The 22,927-nt window shown below is 39.0% G+C and overlaps 1 protein-coding gene across 1 annotated transcript in view; it reads left to right on the top strand.

Moving 5' to 3' along the window:
• cacna2d3a (calcium channel, voltage-dependent, alpha 2/delta subunit 3a) overlaps window positions 1–22,927 on the top strand; it is a 127,647-nt gene that overhangs the window by 48,685 nt on the left and 56,035 nt on the right. Inside the window, exons 4-8 of the mRNA XM_085343849.1 lie at window positions 154–213; window positions 13,648–13,810; window positions 19,037–19,168; window positions 20,395–20,606; window positions 21,595–21,669. Coding sequence (XP_085199975.1) covers window positions 154–213; window positions 13,648–13,810; window positions 19,037–19,168; window positions 20,395–20,606; window positions 21,595–21,669 — 642 coding nt within the window. The remainder of the gene's footprint in view (window positions 1–153; window positions 214–13,647; window positions 13,811–19,036; window positions 19,169–20,394; window positions 20,607–21,594; window positions 21,670–22,927) is intronic.

Here is a 22,927-nt window from a genome sequence, read left to right as displayed (position 1 = left end):
GTTTCCTGAGGGGTTTTAGTGTAGCCTAAGTGCTAAGGGTGCTTTTAAAGCTGGTCGTAAAGCTTTTTTCTCCGCCTATTATTTTTGACCCACTAATCAATTCACTTCTTTACTCAAGCTTTTCTATTTCTCTTATCTTCTCTACTCCTGTAGAGGCTGGTAGAGGCAGCAGAGGAAGCTCACCTTCAACATGAAGAGGATCCAAACCTACAGGTGTGTATTCTTGGACACTACTGACAATTCAACCAGCTAAATAATTCTGTCATCAATGATGAAAAAGAAAAAGTATCAATTTGCATCATGTTTTATAAATAAGTGTTTACATTTGTTTTTTAGGTTTGCAATTTTTGTCTGCTGTTATTATAGAGAAATAATAATACTTTTGGTACTAATACTAATAATAGTAGCAAACCTTATTTCTACTCACAGCTTTGTGAATTGTGTAGTTAATGTCATCTAAAGAACAAAATATGATTACTATTTTTGTAGAGTTACAATTTATTTACATATTTTGTAAAATTAAAATCTATGCATTGTTTTAATACAACTTACAGCCTTTATCCCAACTATAATCCACATTATTATTCAACATCTTATTTAGCATCTTTTGAAGGGGGTCCTGAGTCTTCTGGGCCCTCCAGTACATACCCAGATCACTTCACCTAAAAGGCATTCTGGTCAGATGCCCAAACCACTTCAACTGGCTCCTTTTAAAGTTAAGGAGTAGCAGTTTTACTGTGAGCCCCTCCTAAATGACCAAAGCGCACATACCCTTTAGGGGATCCCCATTTCTGCCACTCCCTTCCATAATCTTTATTCTTGCGGTCACTACCAAGATCTTGTGACAACGAGGGATGGTAGGAATAGAGATTAATCTTGATCAATCTTGATTCACTTTCATGAACAGCTCTATTCACCACAACAGACTAGTGTAGCATCCACGTCCCTGTCAAGCCTCTCAATCTTCTGCTTCACTCTTCCTTCATTTGTGAGCAGTAACTGAGATACATAACCGCTTCCACCCGGGGAAACAGCTCGTTCTGAAACCAGAGTAGGAGTGGGCACTGCACCCTTTTAATGCCTGGCCTCAGATTTGCTAATTCGAATCCAAACCACTTCACACTTGGCTGCAAACAGCCCCAGTATAAGCTGGAGGTCATGGCTTGATGAAACCAACAGAATCACATTGTCTGCGAAAAAACAGAGACAAAATTCAAAGACCATCAAATCCTCCCCCCTCCATGCTCTGCCCTCGGCTGCACTTAGAAAAACTATCCATAGAAATTACGAACAGAATCTGTGACAAACAGCAGCCCCTGTGGAGACCAACAACCACTGCACTGAAGGGAGTTATTGTACACAATTTGCCTCATGCTTTTCCAAGGCATGCTGGGACGTGAAAGGACCAAGCAAAGGTAACACCTCTTCCACCCGACCACATCAACAGGTGGAATTTTCCTTCACTCCCAGGAGGATAATTGCGGCTCTAATGGGGGCTTGCAAAGTGCCCATATCAGCTGTAATTTTCGTGTGTAGTATGACTAGGGCATTCCCCTGCTGTCTCAGGTAGACCCTGTGATGCTTTCAACATTCTGATAATACCCCTGAATAGGGCGAGGGGTAAGGGGAAACTCTGCAAATCCAACTGCAAATCCTTATTTGTAGTTGAACAAATCTGGAGCCAGTAAAGGTGATGCAGCTGCACCTATAGATGTATAATAACTCAACATTTAATTGCATGGGGGAGGAAACACATCTAGTTTGTCAAATAGATATGTAAAGCAAGCAATAATAGTCATGTTTTTATACCTGGGTATACTCTGTGGGAAACACCTTTTGAGTCTGAAACATAAATCATGAATTATTTATGGTGTTATATCTCTGTCACATTCCCACTCAAACATTCAACACTTTCTAAATGACTCCCTGGGAGTTCCATCCTCACTTCTGCAGACTTGGGCAAATGCATTCAGCTAATCATTTCTGTATACACCCCCCCAAACCAAGCTTCTGCTCTCATGGTTCTGCCTCAAATCCATTTGAGCAGCTTTAATTTTTAGAGTGCAGCTTTGTACTTTGTGTGTGTGTGTGTGTGTGCGTGCGTGTGTGTGTGTGTGTGTGCGAGAGAGAGAGAGAGGCAGAATAGCTGAATATGTGGCGGGGCGAGTTTGTTCAAGCATCGAGCACATCTCAGAAGTTTCTTAAAGTGGGAGGAGCAACAGCAGAAACTTGAGTTTTAAAGAGGAAATATGATACTAAGTCGACTTGGGAGTATTTGCTGGAAAACTACTTATAAATCGCTTGGCAGCCGTGTTATGTGTGTTAGTGGCAGCAGCAGCGAGTATGTGTTTACTCTGTCAGGTTTTAAAGGTATTACAGTGAATATCCTGCAGTGTTCTGCTGTCATTGGTTATTAAGGAGGATCAGTTGCTAGATTTAACCACTGACTGTTGTCCAGCTCTGCCCCTGTCATTTCTTTTTTTATGTTCTTGTTTTTTCCACAAACTGAAATTTCCTTCCTTTGATCTGTAAAGGAAAATTACACCATTTAACACTCTGACCGTGCTTTAAAACAATGCTCACACCCAAGCGCACACATGCACTGACATATAGAAGACAAAACAAATAAGAGAAACCGCTCCGTTTAACATGGTTTTAACTAATAATTTATTCATAAAACAAGGGCAAGCAAACAAAACTGTCTTCTTCAATATTGGGTTGAAAGTATTGTATATAGTTCTGCATGTTTTTGTGGTCATGTGCATTTGATATTTATGGAGTACTGGGTTTGTCTTTTTTGTTTGCTATGCAGCTTAATATGCAATAACATCGTGTGGGGTCACAGTGGTGCTTTATGCTGATAATTACTTGGTAGTGATGAGATGAGCATCCTTTTGTTTTAGCTTTAATGCTTTTTAGCTTCAGACGTTGATACTGGCTCATAAAAACAGTAAATTGAGCATTTTGCATATTCTGATATACAGTTATCAAGATACCTTATACTACCACACCTATATGATGTAGGGCTGCTCAATTAATCGAATTTTAATCAAATTTTAATCACGATTACGATCTGGGCTTTCAACGATCATTAAAAATGACTGAGCCGATTATTAGCCCCTCCCTCATGCTTTACTCTCGCCCTGCTCCGTGTGGCAAATCGAGCGCACCTCTCTGCATTTCGAACATACGTCACAACAATGAAGAGGACCCGAGGGAAGCTCGGAAAGCTCAGCAGAAGTTATTTGGAAAGGAGAGTGACTGCTGTTGGTTAAAAAGAGGTAAAAAAAACTTCAGTGGTGTGGAAACATTATGGGTTCAGTCAGACGTGGATCAAGTAGACACAGTGTGTAAACTTTGCTACAGTGTAGCTGCACCACAGAGCAACACTGCAAAGTTCACTAAACATAGATGTTTACATTTTTCATTGATTTCTTATATTGCAAACATTTGCACTGTTATCAGTATTTGCACACTGTTTTATATTATTTTTTAAAGTCATTATTCAACACATTGTTAACCCTTTAAAGCCGGTCAGAGCAGCACGCTCCGTTTTGTGTGACTATTTTTAAATCCCTGTAGAACCTGAACCGTGTAAGCTAGCGCAATAATTTGTTTTGCATATGAAACCAGAGGAGTTGTACTTACATCTGATGCCATCAGCTTGCCTGGAGACAAAGAGAAGACAAAGGGAAAGAAAAGGAAGCTGGTGAGAGGGACCGAAGAAAGGAAATATAAGCCTGTAATTTGACCTAACTAAAGAATATTGTTGCCCACTATGACTTCTGTCTTGTCACTGGTAGGAGCAAAGCAAAAATAGCATTAGTAGCACAACTGGAAATAGAGTACTCTACATTTTCCGTACTACATTTTTTCAGATATTGCCCCAAACTGGCAGAAGATGGCTTCAAACTGAGCAACAAACTGAAGAAACCAACTGGAGTACAGCTCAAACAGTACACCGTGCAAACCCAGCTGACTGAGAAGTCTGTTGTATTTTGGAAGGAATATACTCAACAGCTGCAGACACCAAAACCTGTTATGGAAGACAAAAATAAAACAAAACACAGAGTCTGAAAAAGGTTTTTAATTTCAATATGCAATGAAAATACTTTGCTAACTGTGGTTTCTTCAGTAATAACCAGCTCAGTTTCTTTTATACCTGCACAGCAAACTCAGAATCACTCGTGGTCGTGCTGTGCGTCACTTCTAAACGAATAATTCATTGATCACTAACAGCAGAGGATCACACGTGTGGTTAACTTGTTTATTTTATAAAAGAAATGTTTAAATGCCGTTCAATCTGATCGTCGTATCTTATTCATCTTTCTCCCTTCATCATCACCCTGTTCTTGCAGGTATCACTGAGATGACCTCAGTCCTAATATTTAGACATCTTTGTGTTGTACTAACAAATATATTGGTAAATTTTAAATTTCACAGACAAAGGCAGACTTTGCATCGTGTGACGACCTCATACGTATAATAATCACTATTTCTTTATCGGGCTCATCATGGTAGTACTAGATCATTGTCTTTGCTCAGCATGCTTGTTAGCATGCCTATGTTTGGTTTATCTGATAGCTTATCTATGGGTAACTGGGCTAATATGTTATGTAATTAAATTAAATATTTCTTTTTATTGTAAATTGCGTTTAAATTGTCTGAGCAAAACAGTGAAATGATTAAGCATTCCTGAAGTGTGATCATGAAATGCAGAAGCTGTTTACCTGCATGGGAACATGCATGTATATTATTGCAGCACTGTACATGTACACCTGTGTAGGTGTGCATGGTTCATGTCTGCACTGCTCTGATGGTGGCATTTCTAATAGCGCGTTTTACTGCAGAACATGGTGAATAGATGGTAATTATTGCCAGCTATGCTAAAAATACCACATCCTGTAGGGTGAACCCTCCTCCATCACTATTCTGAGTTTATTATAAAATGTTTGTGGTTTATTGCTATTGGATACATATTTGGCTGGCAGCGATTTGATAGGAATTTCCTTATCTATCCTTTCCAGAGCTCTTCTGCTTCCATGTGAAATTGGCACGGTAATCTGCTGCGATTTTCCTCTCTCACTCTTTTACCCGCATTGCTCATGTACTGTAAATAGGAAAGCAGAGAGCAGTCTCCCATGCACTCTGCAGCCAGTGAATCCTTCCTTGGAGGTTGGAAACAAACAGCCAATTGCTAAGCTCGATGTTGACTGAAAATGTGGCCCCAGTCAGGCGGGAGCAGTGAGAAAGAAGTGCTTAATCTGTTTTTTGTTCTCATACTCCCGTGTCTGGGGCATTATCGTAGACTGCAGAGAGGGAGCCACTTGCTTGTTGCTTAATAATATCAAAAATGTTTTGACCCATGTCTCTGTCTGTGTTTTGCCTGCTTCAGTGTCCTGTCACATGTAGGGCACTTATGTGACTTTTTTTTAAATAGCTATTTAATCAAGACTAGGCTTTGAACACATTGTATATTACACAGTTACACACAACTGGTTGAGACAGATGGGTAAACTACCCTGAGCCCGGTTCTGCTGGAGGTTTCTTCCTGTTAAAAGGGAGTTTTTCCTTCCACTTATAGGGGATTGTTTGATTGTTGGTTTTGTACCTTACAGTATGAAGTGCCATGAGACTCTGCATGAATAAACATGAATTGAACTGAAGTGAAACTTGCACACAAAGTAGTCTGAAGTACTTTGTTAACAGTGTCACAGAAAATGGTTCAGAAAGGTTCCCCACAGAGACAGAAACAGTGTTGATTGTTGAGTGAGGCAGTGGAGGTTTGTAATATTATCTCCTCAGCAACAAGCACAGAGCATCAAGACACTGCCAGTTAGACCCCATGTTGCTTAAAGCTAAACTTTGATCAAAGCGAAGCATGTAAGTTTGTACATTTTTCATTAATATGGGTGAACGTTAGTTCGGTAACAATACCAAAACAGCATAATGTGAAACAACACTGTAGAATATTATTAAGTGAGAATAAAGAAAAGACTTAAGTCACCTCAAACTATTTGCAAGCATCGAACTATTTTCTGTTAAAAGGCAAAATGCAGCTCAAGTATCAAACTTGGAAGCAAAGTCTTCAGTGTTGTTCCTCATGCTTTGTCTGCCAATAAACTTAAGTAGTACCTACTGGTACATTTTTACATTTACCCACAAGCTAACATTAAAACTAAGAAAACCAAGTGGATTTAAATATTTGATGCAAACAAACTTTGTTAATCACTTTTTCCTCTATATTTCTACAAGCTCCAAGAGAAAAGGTCAGATAAACGCAGATCATTTCTATGTTGTGAGGTGTGTTTGTGCATTATACCCCCATGTGGCTTCTATAGACTTCCAGACATGTTTGACTCCAAGTTGTGAGCACACAGTTTAAGCTGCGTGAAGTAGGATTTCAAGTAAGGTATATAAACTCTTACTTGGCCTTTTCCTCCAAGTTATTTACTCAGTCTGCTGTCTTGTTTACCCCCTGATTACTTATATCCATGCCCCCGGTTGTTTTCGACTCACATTTTCACACTCTGGGACTCTTCTTCCTTTCCAAACTGTGGCAAAAAGAGCAGGGAGGTGAGCGGGGAAAAGAGTCTAAGTCAAGATTACATTTAAACGTGAGCACCAGAGGGTGGGGCATCATGGTCAATCCTTCCCAAATCACACGTTGTGTCTTTTTCTCTTGAGGCTGTTGATCCACTGTCTGACTCTCTGCAGGAAAAATATTAAAATCAGCAAAAGCCTTCAGAGATATGGCTTACTGCACTAAACTGCATCAGTGCTCTTCTAGGAGGCAAATTAAACTTTTGCAGTGTGTTTGCTTTTTAGTTTTTTTTTTTCATTGACAAGCAATATTTTGACCTGATCTTGATCTGTGACTAAAAAAATGAACACGGGCTGATAGACATGTACCACACTCAACACAGTTTCCATTGTCTGGTGTGCAGCCAGTGTTAGAGAGACGGCCACTTTGTAATTCTAGAGACAAAATCAGCATTATGTGCTTCTATTTGTAAGACATTCCTGCAAAAGTTGCACAAATCTTCACATGTAGAACATTGTGAAATGTCCAGAGAAACACTGGAGCACATTTACTAAAATAGCAGAAGCAAAAAATGCAGGTCAGAACCACCAAAGAGAGGACAAAACAGCATCGGAGACACAAAATCATGAATTTCAAAATCACCTAAATCACCCTTCTTCTCCATTCTGATTGGCAGTTCGAACTTGACCATGTCTACATATCTAAATGCATTGAGTAGCTGCCATCTGATTAGTTAATTACAGAAGGCATTTGCATTAATGAGCAATTGAACAGGTGGTGAGCATTTGTTAAAAGGCTAATTTTCACTTAGCGATCAGTCTCGTGGTTCTATATGTTCAAAAGTCGAGCCAAAGAATTAAAGGCAGAAAGTGATTGTTTTTGTAAATCCACTTATCGTGTGATTATATCAAACTCAGTGCCATAATAATATTTTAATGTGAGGTGGTACATATTACACAATAAATCCTTTTTGGCTTGCATGTTGAAAAAGGGAACTGAAGAGGCTCCACTTTTTACCCTTTGCTAACCCTTTATTCATCCTCTCCCTCTTTGTCTGTCCCACACTAAGTGAGTGGGTGCTGATGCTACAATCTCTCAACGTAATGCACCGCAGCGTTAAAGATCAGGTTGTTAACACTACGATCTGGGACTGCATTAGCGGCACTGGGCTCTCCTTTACTGTACTGCTGGAATGGCATAATTGACGTACTCAACACAGACACCCACACTTGGACACACATGCATAGATGCAGAGACACACACACACACACACACACACACACACAGTTACACATCATGGCTTGCCCTGGACTCCATTCAGACACCCACACTCGCTCTCGCACTATTGAAAATGTGCAATTTTAATCAAAATGAAAGACAACATACTGTGAATATAAATGCGTTTGTTAGCAGATTAATTAGCTGTGTTATGTCTTTACTTTTTTTAAGCATTGTGTTTTCTGTACTTTGAACTGCTGTTGCCTCTGGTGACTTATCTTTCTCATTTCTGTTTTTCAAAACAATTAACACTTAACATATGCACAGCTCTAATTGTGTCTTTCAACTGAGTCGTCATTAAGTGTTGCTCTGTCTTCTAGGTGGCCACTTCTATAAGAAACCTTTGTTGTTTAAGTGTATATAGAGAGGTCACAATGTTTAAAATGTCATTTTAAAAAGTAATAATTTTAATGGGAACCTCAAAGTAATCAGAAATAATCATAAAGAATACACAGAAACACTTCTCACTTCTATTTTGTTTCAAATTTGAGCATTTTTTTAGTTGCTTTTCTTCCATCTGAGCTGCAATCAGATGATAAATTAATGATAATTTACTCGACTCTTTAGTGCTATGACAAAGTGACAGACAAGGAGAGCAGTGCTTACTGCAGCTGCATCCACACCGAAAGAGATTATCTCATCACGCATCACCTATTAGCTGATTGCTGGTCGCTTGCAGATGTTGCACACTCTGGTTGCCTAGGTAACTCTTTAATATATTTATTACTAGGTCACATGTCATCCAAAACTATACTCTGCTCTCATTGTCACTGGCTTCAATCACTCACCTGGAACTGGAGAACATTTTACGCTTGGGAGCTGGACACTTGCTGTTGTCAGTGATTATGCTGCTAATGGTGACTTGAAGTTACAAATTACAATTAACCTTAAAAGGTATCTGATTAACCCACCGCTGGGCCAACACTGATTGAAAGCATCAAATCACTGCAACTTTATCATGATACAGAGTTTGCTTAAAATAAATTGAAGAGTTTTTCATGTCTGTGTAGTTGTAGTGTCAGTGATAGGTAGCAGATTTGAAAGCACGTTACAGGAGGGAAAATGAGGCCAATAATTGGAACGAGCTAAGACATATCAATATGTCTGAGTGGATGACTGTAAAAAAAAGAAAGATCCAATTTACTGATGCAACAGAACGGTAAGGAGGCAAGCATGAGAAAATGTGTTTCAAATCCACAGTGAAAACTGTTTGTTGGAGTGGGGTACAAAGAGAAAGCAGCACTTCAGTCTTCAGAGACATGCTGCACACTGAGGTATACAATCCCCAGCAGTAATGCCTGCTAACATACAGTATGTCAAAACGTTACATAAGAAGCACTTAAAGGCAGTTGAAGTGCAAATAGTGCTGAGTGTTATGGACTTAACCTTCACAGTCCCTGAGCTCAAACATATCTGAACATTTATGGGGCACTCGGTAACTGAAAACGCCAGCCATTCCTCATATCGCTATAACAACACCGTTATTGAGTTTTTGTTCCAGAGCTAGTTCAAATAAGGCAAAGGTATTCTAAAACCCCAAATCTTTTTATTCGATTCCATTACTCAAGGCAAGGCAAGTTTATTTATATAGCACAATTCAACAGCAAGATCATTCAAAGAGCTTTACAGGGACATTAAAAAACTAAAACAAATAAAAAGCATGATTTAAAATGGAAAAAACAAACAAAAAACACGAGATAAAATCAGTAGTTAAAATGTAAGTTTTGAAATTTTAACTTAAAAGTAAAACAGTGTGGATTTGGTGCTTTATTCCAATATAGCTGAGAACAGCTGAGTCTTCAAGCTGGATTTAAATAAACTGAGTGTTTCAGCTGATCGGAGGCTTTCTGGGAGTTTGGAGCATAAAAGCTGAATGCAGCTTCTCCATGTCTGGTTCTGACTCTGGGAACTGATAAACTAAACTCACTAACTCACTAAAATAAAAAAACAACTCTGATGTCTTTATATTTTAATCATAATAATAGTAATAATGCTAATTTGTATTTTACAACAGGTGGACTTTTTAAAAAAATCCCACCTGTTGTACAGGCAGGGAATGAACAGGCAGATGGGAGGGATATTAGTCTGTGACAACCTGGAAGTGCAACAGTTTCCCCACAGATATCCCTGATGATACAAGCCAAGTCACATAAATGCAGAAGGGAGCCAATGGGAGCTGAACACCAGGAAGAGACAGAAGGTGGTGAGGAATGCACAACAAGCTAACAATGGGAAATAAGAAGCAGCCTGAGCAGGAACACAAAAGGGGAAAATTGAGTTGAGAGGCAGAAAAGCAAGTAAATGAGAGAGAAACGGTGCAAAAGACAGAGTGAAGACACAATGGAGCTTTACCTTAAGCACGTGCAGTCACTTTAGCTTCTATGTGCCAGATATTAGTGTGTGCATCTATGGGCTGTGTACATGAAACTCCCATTTTGTTAGTATTGGCCTTAAATGCTCAACATGTTAAGTAGAGATCAAGTCTGCTGTGAAGTGGGTTTTACAAGCTCCTCTGCAATGATATCCTACTCAATGTTTAACTCCCCCTAGCTTAATTTTGCTTGTTGCTTTATTAACACAAAACTGTTAAATGATTTAATATAATAATGTTAGAATATTATATTATATTATCTTTTACAGTGTTCACAGCAGTTTTGCTTTGCCAGGATCAACAATAAGTAATGCAAATTTAAAACATGTGAAAAATGATTTAAATGAAGACTTGATTGAATATTTAACAGCCACAAATGCAACAGTTGTAATTTTCATTACTGCCATTCACACAGTCTTTGTGCAATGCATGTATTTCTTCTGGAGAATCAGAATCAGAAACTTTATTGTCATTGTCATGAGAACAACGAAATTAAGAATGGTCCCCGATCATTGCATCATCCCTAGCAATATCAAAATATAAATAAAACAATAAAATTCAATAAATAAAATAGATAGAATACTTAAAATACTAATAAGATATAACAGTAAAACATTCACATACATTCCCACACACATGCTTCAGACCGTGCATAGATTAACACAAGAGTGGCGTGATGGACATTTTTTTGTAGTATTCAGATGTGTTATTGCAGTTGGATAACAGCTGTGTTTGAGTCTATTAGTCCTTGCTCTGATTGCCCTGTACCGTCTGCCTGAGGGCAACAGTTCGAACAGGGAGTGGCCAGGATGTGAGGTGTCTTTTATGATGTTTTGGGCCTTTTTAAAACAGTGGGCGTTGTGTAGAACTTCCAGTGTGGGGAGAGGGCAGCCAGTGATCTTTTGGGCGGTGTTAATGATCCCTTGGAGTGCTTTCCTCTGAGCCCCTGTGCAGCTAGTGTACCAGATGCATATGCAGTAAGTTAGAACACTCTCAATGGTGGCTCTGTAGAAGGACACCAGCAGTCTCTGTGTGATGTTATTCCTCCTGAGAATTCTCAGGAAGTACAGTCTCTGTTGGGCCTTTTTCAGCAGCTCGGAGGTGTTCACACTCCAGGAAAGGTTCTCCTCCTCCTGGAGCTCGTCTCTGAGAGGTTTAAGTACAGTTGTGCTGTGTCCGAGGAACTCAGACCTTCTTTACCAGTGGATAAAGGTACAGTTAGGTCAAGTACAATCAAAAAAAATTAATTAATAAAAAATCTTGCTGTCATTTACAATCACACCTGATTTCTCGATTTCTGATTTGAGGGAGATTCTGAGTTCCAGATCAAGTGGTATTGTAGACAAGATATATATTCTAATACATTATTGGAATGACATATAGCTGTGAACACAGGCTAACGTATCATTCACAGTTCTGCACATATCTATTTTTAATATTTTCTATTTGTCCCTCTCAGCAGCTTCATCTCGTCTCCTTTCCTGATTTTGTTCTATAATTATCATTAAGCAGTGAAAATTTATCCTGTTTCACTGCATTTGTATTTGTTAACAGCCTGTTTGTTTCATGGTTACAGGCTTAAAGAAAACCCTTTAAAATATCCTCGCACTTCCTTCTATCTTTAAAGGCACATTTTGAAGTGATTCCCCAAAGCAAGACAGACATGAAAATGCTGGTGTCAGAGTCAGCTCATTTAAATCCTGTTCATTTTGTTGGACTGGAAAACACAGGTACCAAACTGGTTGTAGAAAATAGATGATATTCCAAACATCATAAAGGTCAATGTGCCTACGATTTCTTTTTACAAGTCAAGTCCCCAACATTAGTGAGTTGCATACTAATGTGCTTGTACTGTAAGTAAATGCTTACGGATGCAATCTCATGCAGTGGCTGATGTTATAATGTTGTGTTTCTTTAATCTGCTCGCTGCTCCGTATGCTTTGGTCATTTCATCTTTTTTTTCCCTCTTATGCTAAAATGCTTGGCCTGATCTTTTTGTGTTCATGCAGGAATAGAAAGATTCAGGTAAAAGCCTAAAAATATGGAACAGAATATGCAACACTGATCTCCTCACCTTGAAATGGCAGTGTTCCCCTTGATAAAAGGCTAATAAGTCTAATCAGGCCTGATTAATTACACCGATAGGCACTGTTGTTGCCAGCCTAATTGATGGCTTTATCTGTGTTTTGCTCTGTGCTGAAGGGATGATGGTGCTTCACAGAGACGCTAGAAAGATTTAGCCCAAATGAAGGTTATTGGTGCCAGAATAGAGAACTGGGTTGATGGGGCAAAGGGGTTCCTCCGTCCCATGTAGAAAAGGGCCTACTGAGGTACGTTGTAGGTCTATGGGCTAAGTGCTTGCCTCCATACAGACTGACTCTTTACTTCAGTCTGCTGTCTTTTCAGTTACAGCTCATGCCTCAGGAAGTCCAGAGAGTGTCTGTGCCCCTCTGAATGATAGCACATGTACGGAGGCTTTGTATTAGACTTGAGGGAACGGCTTTTCATTTTTGTCAAGAGCCCTTTTCAGACCTTATTCTGTTTGATTACAAGAGAAATCATTGTGACTGTGAGCCATGTAATCGCCACTGCACACCTGCCCAGGGGAGTGTTGCTGCTGCTGCTGAGAATAAACACAAAGTAAAGGATGTAGATGTTTCAATTCAAGTAAGAAAGAAATTAAGCAGAGCTTAAAAGCACTTGTTAGGACCCACATATTTGTAATCATTTTGAAGAAAACTGTATTTTGTTTAAATTAAATGTAGGGGTGGTGGTTTGAATGTCAAAATCAATGTGGCATCACTTGGGAGTTTTTGGCCACACTTGTAAATAATCCTGAAAAGGATAAGAGGAAGAGGATGGATGACATTTGTTTTATTTGGGCACAGTTTCACAACTAAAGACTGTTTTTATATCAAAAATAGTGTCAAGTCATGAAGAACATTTAAACATGCTGCTTTCAGCTTTTTGTTCCTCTGTATGTGTCTGTATAGTTTATTTCCATGTAAACACTGAGATGTTTTTCGCTTGCTTCACTGTGTTCATCTGATTGTTGTCTTTTGTTCTGCTTTAACTGTAGCCTTTGCAGGCATTGCCCTGCATGGCATCTCAGACTTAAGAGCCTTTGGGATGCTGGGAGTCATGTGCTCTATATTTATCCAGCTTTATGATTTATTAATAGTCTCCCCAGTATGCGCAGTACTAAAAATACACCAGAGCCAGAACATCTAGCTAGAAAGGGAGTGTTCAGAGGTTTGAGGAGAGATCTGTCCACTCAGCAGCTTTCCACTGTAACAACATGCACGTCTGGGATCATCCAAGGATTCAGGTTACCACAGTACGCAATATCGACTCTGTGTGGCAGCTTCAGGGACTGTTTAGCTGTGTTGTGTATGTTATGTTGTGTGTGTGCCTTGTTTTATGTCTGTTTCTCTCTCTTTCTGTCTCTTTCTAGTATGAATACTTTAATGCAGTGCTGATCAATGAGGTGGATGAGGAGGGGAACAGTGTAGAGCTGGGAGGGGAATTTATCCTGCAACCCAATGACCATTTTAACAACTTGTCAGTCAACCTCAACCTCAGCGTGGTGCAAGTCCCCACCAACATGTACAACAAAGGTACGTTCACGACCCCCAATGTAAAGTAAAAGTGCTTCAAAATGCATGTGCACAATACTGGCTTGGTTTAACCCTTAAATGGGTGAGAAAAGATATGTGGCAACTAAATGGACATCAAAATTGGCCTCCCCATGACTCAGGGTGTAGAACCACATGGATTTCTCCCAGCCAATCAGCAAAGATCAGGTTATGTGACAGTGACACAATTGTATCTGTCCAATCAGTAATGGCCTGGAGCATTTCAGACATCAGTGTTGTTTTACAATTTGAGATACTAGGTTTTTCGCCCCTACCTACTCTCACACCTGTGGTCCTAACATCAGAACAAGCTGTGGTATGTGGATGAAACCCATGTTTTTATAGTCTAAGGAGCTTGCAAAGAAAAGCGTCTGGACTTCTTTAAGTTGCTTGAAGACGTTTCACCTCTCATCCGAGAAGCTTCTTCAGTTCTAAGGTCAAATGGTGGAGAGTCCCAGATATAAACCTAGTGGACAAAAAGACAAAAACATGGCAAGTCCAGACGCTTTTCTTTGCAAGCTCCTTTGACTACGATGACCTGGATGACTGAGAACCTTCACAGACACCATGTTTTTATAGTTCAGCAGTTAATCTACATGTTGAGATCACTTTTCTTGTTGTTGTGTCACAGAAACGACTAAAAACACTGGTCTAAAAATGTGGAATCAGAAACACAGTTGGTGTGTGAGCTGATGCGCATGTCCGGAGGCAGATTTGAATTCATTAACTTTAACTATTTGGATCATCCCTGACACACACTGACTTAATTAGCAGTTAAATAATTAGACTTCCACTACCACAACTCGAGAAGTCATGGCCTTGTACAAGGCTCAGCGGACAGCGTGAATGTCATGTCAACTTAACCAAGCTAACAGAGGCAAAGAAATTATAGGGCGAGAGCGAGAAGGGAAGAGGGAGACGTAAATGAGAAAGAAAGTAGGTTAAGTCAGACTGATGGAAGGTCTGAGCAACAGATTAATTGCAGCTAGGTGGAAAAAAGAGAGGAAGGAAGTGAGAGTGACAGGAGGTGAATGAATGAAATGAAATGAATGAAAGTGCTAGGAGCTGGGGTTGGCAGGCTTGTAGGCTGATACAGCGAGAGCAAAAGTAATTTTGATTTGATTCACAGGCAAATGAGTAGAGTTACACACACACATTCATACAAGCTAATACACACACGCAGCTTTAAAGATTTTACTTTTGCGAGATTTGTTCGTGGGTAGCAATAACTTCAGCTTATTAGCTGGAACTTCAGGGAGCTTTTCAAGATTTCAAGCCTCACTTTTCTGTTAAAAGACATTTACGTCTCTTTTATATGTCCTTAGAGTAAGAAAATGTATGTGTACAATTATTTAAAGCATTTGCAACCATTTTTGCAATAAATTTTAATTTTGTGACAATTGCATGTGCATGTCTTTAATGCTGGATTTGCACTTTTTATGTTTAATGTTACAGGATGCTAGCTAGCACTATATTTTTTTACAAGTACCACGATCTTACAGAAAGGGGGCTCGCAGGTGTTCAGACAGAAAATAGCCCTGTGCTGGAAAACACAAGGTGCTATATCAGGGCAGGTTTGGGCTACAGGTGCAGCTGAGAGGATGAAAAATGATCCAAGAAGGCCAGTTTTAGTAGCAAATCTAAGGTTTGAAGGGTCATCTGATGCTATTGCACTGCGCAGTGTTTCGGGTCATTGTAATGCAAGTTTTTAGAACTTTTAAAAAATCTTTAGCAGGCAGTCTAACAATCTTACTAAAATCTGAAGGTAATCTTTCAATAATCTTTTCTTCAGTATATTAAATTGATAATGATTCTGAGCAAAGTTCTGGGATGAAAAAGCAGTTTTTCCCACACAGTCAATCGCAGTCATCTCAACCTGTTCGTAATGCTGCTGAAGAGCTGTTTGTAGCCTCTGTACTTCATAAATTGTTTGGCATCAGCTGTGATGAATCGCAGTTTAGGTCCATGGCAGCAGAGAGCTCTCCCCCTCTCCAGAAATTAATCGCAAAAGGAGCTCGCCACTTTCAAACATCCATCTTTCAAAAATATATCTCACACAGTCATTTTTATGATGCTGAATGACAGAAACGTGACATGGAAAAGTAAACCTATGCACACATTTAAAGGGGGTCACAACAGTCCACGTATGTAAATCCAGTACGTATATTCATACATACACAGAGCAAATGCTTTTCCAATTCTCTCCCTTCATGGTTTCTTACTCGTGATATTTAGCTTTCCTCCTTGATCAGTGGACGTAACCTAATAACATGAATGATGACAATAACCTGAATCGTGTGATTCAGGATAATAAAAGTAATATTTGTGCACATGAACATGTGTATATATAGTGTACAATGCTGTAATGATCGTGGCAGCTTCTTAGACTGAAGTGGAGTGCATTAGCTGAGATGAATTTAAATGACAGCTAATGGGGAAGTAGAGCCCATACTTCCTTCCTCATCATGAGCTGAGATTGTAATAGACACTCAAACTGCACCAGAAGTGACTATTGTTGTGTAAATATGGGCTGGATCAAATCCAGCCTCCTCTCAACTCCACTTCATAGAGGTGGATGGGTGTTTACTATCAAGAGAGGGCTTTAGTGTGCTAGCTTCCAGAGGAATAATTCAATCATGGCTTATTGGCATGACTGTTGACAGCAGAACAATGCTGGCAGCATAGACAATGATGGGGAATCTGTTATCTGCTTTTCTTTCTCTTTGTCCATTAGGTACTTGTCTGTCTGTCTCCCAGTAATTTTCTAGCTCTTTCTAGCTGCCTTCCTGTCTTTTTTATTGCAGTCTAAAGGGTATATTTTGTGTCTGTCCTGCCACACACTTGTGTCTGTCTGTCTGTGCATCCTGTTCTGCTCCCATCTTCCTCGCCCCGCTTCTGAACCAAGTACTAACCAGCTATAATAAGCTTGTCTGTCTGGTCTCTAACCAGTACATTCATAACGCTCTCAGCCTGCAAATTGAAAAGAAGGTTTAGTAATTGGATTTGCCATTTGGACAGAATTATAAGCAAATACTATTGCACATAATGTATGCAGTGTATAGCTGCACATGGTTATTGTGGAAGACGTGCAATGAATAAGCCCACATTTCCAGTTTTAGCAGCTTGATGCAATATTTAGCTTGAAGTTCATAGCTGTCTCTGTTTGTCTGTCTATCTATTGGCACCAATATAGTAACCCTTATGTTGTCTTAAATTGGTCATTTTTTCTTTTGGGTTTTTAATTGCCAAGCTGAGTTTAATTGTAGCATGATATTTATAGAATAGATATCACTAAGCTTATAACTGTAAGCATAAATTCAGGATGCAGTAACTACTGGTTTGTAAATTACTGCAAATGTATTAAAAAAAGTTATTTTGAAAAGATAAATGTTAAATAATAGCAGTAAGGTTTTACACATCAACATAACATCAAATCATCTGGTCCCCAGCAACCTCAGAATAACTGCAAAACAGGACATATTACACCATGTCATTATTTATTTAACAAATATTAAGACAATGATTGAGGAGCAGTGTGTGAAAGACTAAGTATACCCTCACTATGTCCATAGGAATTAAGAGGAGCAGCCAAGTGAGGCTAATCAGATGCATTTGACTACCAAGTGTGAGCACCTCTATAAAGCAGAGGCTGTGGCAGCTTATAGATGAATCTAAATGTGTTGCAAAAATGTAAACTTGTATTTTGACATTTCCAGAGCATTCGGGGTTGTGTGAACATAATGCCAAAAAGGAAAGTCATCAGCAATGCTGAATGCTCCGCATCAGCCTGAAAAGGGTTACAAGACCATTTCCAAAACATATTAAATCCATCATCCAACTACGAGAAAGCTTATTCACAAGTGGAAAATGTTGAAGGCAGTTTTCCCAGGAGTGGAGGTCCAGGCAAATTCACCCCAAGGTCAGGTCGTTCAATGTTCAGAAAAACCGCAAAACACCCCTCAGACTCTGCAGGCATCAGTTAGCGTGTTAAATGTTAAAGTTAGAGACAGAATGGACAGAAAAGGAGTGAGTTGTTTTGAAGGGCTGCCAGGAGAAAGCCTCTTCTCTCTGAAAAGAACATTGCAGCACAGCTTAGATGGCCAGTGTGCATCTGAACAGACCACAAGACGTCTGGAACAATGTTCAGACAAGACAAGTGTCAAACACAGCATGTCAACATAAACATCTCACACCAGCTGTAAAACAGGGCGACAGAGAAGTTAAGCTTTGGCCCTTTTTTGCAATCACAGAAACTGGTCACTTTGCAGTCATTGAGTCAGCCATGAACTCCTGTGTATCAAGGTCATACTAAAGTATAAACACTCTATACTAAAGTGTTGCTGCCTGTCTGACAATTAAAGCTTGGCTGAAACTGGGTCACACACCAGGACACAAGCGCAGCAGCAAATCTACAACAGAATGAAAAAAGAAAAGAGGTGACAAGTCAAAGTCGAGTATTCAGCTTCACTGAAATGCTCTAGTGGGACCTTAAAAGAGCTGTGCAAGAACCATTGCCTACAAATCTTAATGAACTGAAGCAACGTTGTAAAGAAGAGTGAGACAAACTTGCTCCACAACAATGTGAGAAAGTCAGACAGAAAACAATTCAGTTGAGTTACGCCTGCTGACCGTGGCTCTACAGAATTATGGAGTTTACTTCCGTTTACACACTGCTTCTACATTTGGACTTTTTGTTAAATAAATAATAGCATTTTGCTGTTCATCTGTGGTTGTACTCACCTTTCTTGTAAGACCTGCTTAGAGTTTTTTAATGTCCTGATACATAAAACTTGAAAAGAGGTGTACTTTCTTTTTACCATGACTATATATAATTATTGTACTTTTTATGGGTTAAAATTCAGCAGTCTCCTCTATCCTGCCTCTTTTTCATCCTTTTAATATTGTTTCTCTTCTCTCATTTTTCACTCTGTTTTTCTGCTAACTGCTTTTCTTGAATCTCTCTGAAATGAATAATGCCTGGTAGCAGCCTGTGGACGTGCAGCGTGTGATATGATATGACTGAATGAGCAGGCACCAGAGAATATATGCTCCAACCTCCTAGACTGCGCATATATATATATATATATATATATATATATATATATATATATATATATATATATATATATATATATATATATATATATATATATTTAACGTTTTTTCCTCCCTTCAATGTTTGTCTGCCTCTCCATTTTTCTCACTCAGACTCCGCCATTGTCAATGGAGTGTACTGGTCTGAGGCCTTGAACAAAGTGTTTGTGGATAACTTTGAGAGAGACCCATCACTCATATGGCAGTACTTTGGCAGTGCCAAAGGCTTTTTCAGGCAGTACCCAGGTAAGTGTGTGTTTGTTGTAAGGATGGATGTGATCTGGGGATGACTGTCTGTGTTTTTGTAATTAAGTAGTCGTCTTTATGAAGCAGAAATGGGAATGTTCAGTAACTGAGAGCAGGAGAATGGAGGTTAGCAATGAGCTAGAGGGGAGCAGAAATGCAGAACAGTGGAAGTTTGCCGAGATTAGACTCTGTGTAAAGAAAATAAGAAAAAAATATAAAAACATTTGACACAGGTGAGGTGGCGTAAATATTTTTATAGGAGAAGCATTATCAAAAAGGGGGATAGATGTTATATTTAGCATTGAATATGATGAAATCCACAGAAAGTGTTTTACTTTTCTGTTCTTAACTTTTTACTTTTTTAACTGTAAATTTAAAAAAAGAAAATTTTAAATGTTCAGTGTTACCTGTTGAATTTTACGCGGTTATCATACCTCAGCTGTCCGCTGAAAGCATCTGACCTCAGTTCCCCCAAAGTCATTACTGCATTAATCAATTCTATGCTTAAATAACCCATCAAATCATATTTTCTGTCAACTGGAAAAAAGCCCAAAACAAAACATGAAAATACCCTGCAGTGTGTTCTGTGGAGTGTTTTTAGTCAGAACAGTCACTCTGCACTAAGGTGCTAAAGGGACTGCCAATTGTGCAACATAAGTTAAAAAAAAAGATGTTTTAACCTCCTAGGACCTGCGTCCACATACGTGGACATCACATTTTGAGTTATTTGAGTTATTTAGACCAAAATACTCAATTTTGCTCTACATGGGCCTGATATCCACTTACGAGGACATTATACTGCTGCTGTTCTATCGATATTTTAAACGAATATCCTCATAAGTGGCTCTGATTTTTCTCAGAAACAAAAACTAGATAAAAAAAATTTTTTTTTAGTAATTCTTCGTTTTTACATTCATCAGGTCCCAATCAGCCCAAATATCAAAGAGAAATGAAAAATGCATGCCAGTTCGGGTCTTAGGAGGTTAATATAAAATAATTTCTACATAGCAGGATACTGTGAGGGCAAATGTATTTTTAAAGCAACGATACATTCAACTGTGATAGAGAAAGAGTATGTTTTGGTACAAAATCCCAAAGGTTGCTTAAAGAAATGACTTCTTGGCCCACCTTTTTTTTATCACTTAGCTTAGATAGGTAACTTTTCTTAGTACTCCAGTACTTTAGCATCTCTTTGTGCATCTATTTGATTTGTGGCATTCTTAAAGGAATCAAATGGAAGCCAGATGAGCATGGAGTTATTGCTTTTGACTGTCGAAACCGGAAATGGTACATCCAGGCTGCCACCTCTCCAAAGGACGTGGTGATCCTGGTGGATGTAAGTGGCAGCATGAAAGGCCTGAGACTGACTATCGCCAGGCAGACGGTTTCCTCCATACTGGACACTCTTGGAGATGACGATTTTTTTAACATCATCGCTGTAAGTCTGCACAGTCGAGAACATTGTTAGACTCGGATAGGTGCGCAAATGTATTCACAAAAACAAACAAAAAAAACCCAGAGACCCACATCTTTCCTTCTCAGATCAGAGGAAATGCTGGAACGAATCAGCTTTCTCTGCTGTCATGCTCACAACCAATTAACAGTCAGCTGAATGGAGATTTAAAATGCAAAAGAGGCAGTTGTGATTGGATCCAGCCTCAGGCACCTAAAATATTGTTATCGTATTTCAGCGTGATGCAACTCTGCAAGTGTGTGTATGACCGTGCGTGTGTGTCTGATGTGATTTCACATCAAAACATTTCCACAGTCACTTTCAGTCGCTTTCCTCACTGAGCAAAGTTTTCATTATCATTTAATATCCTAATCATGTTGAAAACTCTTCTTTTGAAAAATAGAGAAAAAGAGGATTTGACAATCAGGCAGAAACACATTGTTTCCCCAGACTCTCTCTAAAAGGATATGTCATTTTGACTTATGTGTTTCCTCTTTTTGTTTGTTATTTATTACTGTGTCACTTTTACGGTGTTGCACACATTCTAAAATGGAAATAGTATTATTTTGTCTAAAGTATTTGCAGAGGTGGAACAAATTATGTGTATGCTCATGCAGCGAGATTTGGATATGTGGGGCAAAATGTCTACACATCCAAAGAAGTAAAACTAAAAGAAACATATTCACACACACACATATGCACATAAACTGAAAAGGGCAAAGTTACTTGCTTTGGAAGAATGCACTATCACTGCCTTTCTTAGTCTAATTTGAGCTGTTTTTAAGGCATTGAATGGTAGGCAGGTATCATGGCATAAGGGTTATTCTGTGCAGTGTAATGTGCAGTTTTACCCAGATGAGTAAAGTTTTTAGCATCTTCACACTGCTTTTTTCATGGTAGATTAAACAGCTCTTTTTGAATGCTGGGTTCAAAGTAATGAACATTAATACTTTGTACCTGTGTAATTCTCCAGTACAATGAGGAATTGCACTACGTGGAACCGTGCCTGAATGGAACTCTGGTCCAAGCAGATGTCACCAATAAAGATGTAAGTATCTCCTAATGTTACAGACACATTCAGGTCCGAGTCCATAATTACACCAGCCTGGTTTGAGGATTTAAGTGTAACGCTTTCTAAATAGACTGAGACTTTTATTATTTTTCTTTAGGGCCAAAACAACTATTCCAGTCATTTCTTAGTTCAGCTGCTGGAAGTTACTCTTATAATTTGCTCAGTGCAATTTTAGAGTCAAGAGGACTTTAGTCTTGAGGTGACGTTTGTGTGTCCTAACGATAGGAAATATTCTAATATTCTATAATCCGAGCGAGAGATGGTAGCAATAGGAATTATCAATATCACTTATCTGTTTGATTCCTTATTGAGCTCTTATCGATTCTCATTCTCATTCTTATTGCTCCGCTTTGAGAGTCACCACCATCTCTAACCAGCATTTTACAGACATTACATTCATGCAAATGAATTGTATACTGTGTGCTCTAACGTTTGTGTATTGTGGAGAGAGCTTTCCCTTCTTTATTGTGATCGGTGTTGGGGTACTTACTCAAAAAAAGTAATGTATTACTAATACCATCATATTATTTAGGTATGAACAAAAAGCCGACAACACAAAACAAAGATGCCAACCAGCACACATACTTTAAAATGATTCTAATGTAGAACCATGAAAAGGTCGAAACTGAGGCTCATCAGTTTATTACCTGTTGAAGTTCAGGGTCGGCTGCTGGGAAGGCGTCTGTATTCACTCAGCTTTAGCGCCTCTCTGGGTTCTTGGCTAGCTTAGTGTTAGCATGCTAGCTGTGGGTGCAAGTGCTTGCAAAGAGCTAAGTTATGTTAGCAGTATATTGCAGTTGTTTCTGTCCTGGATGCAGCTTGCAAACTAGAGCAGGGCGACATGGCCAAAAATATTTATCACGATATATATTTGAAAATTTGCGATAACGATATAACTGACGATATAATTGATGCGAGACAAAATACAACTCCACAACATTACTAGCGCAAAAAGACAACCTTCCATTTATTTTCACTTAAACAAGAAGCTGGTTTTTATGTACATTAAAGCTTTATAAAAATGTAACAGTGCAAATGCAAATTCCTTGCTGAAAGTTTAACCAAAAGGCATTTCCAGTAGAAATGGGCTGACATATCCTGAGCATAACCATGTATAATATCCACTGAAGTTAAAAAGAGGTGCTTTGCAACATTAAACTGCAGTGTGCAGTACGTATTTTTCGGACCATAAGGTGCACGGGATTATAAGGCACATTAAGCGAAACAAAGCAGT

This window comes from Diplotaxodon limnothrissa, linkage group LG20 (genome assembly GCF_057381915.1).
Source record: "Diplotaxodon limnothrissa isolate DT_005_m linkage group LG20, D_limnothrissa_male_GT1.1, whole genome shotgun sequence".
In the NCBI taxonomy this organism is placed as follows: Eukaryota; Metazoa; Chordata; class Actinopteri; order Cichliformes; family Cichlidae; genus Diplotaxodon; species Diplotaxodon limnothrissa.
The sequence above is the reverse complement of the archived record's forward strand: the minus strand, read 5'-3'. Positions and strand labels throughout refer to the sequence as shown.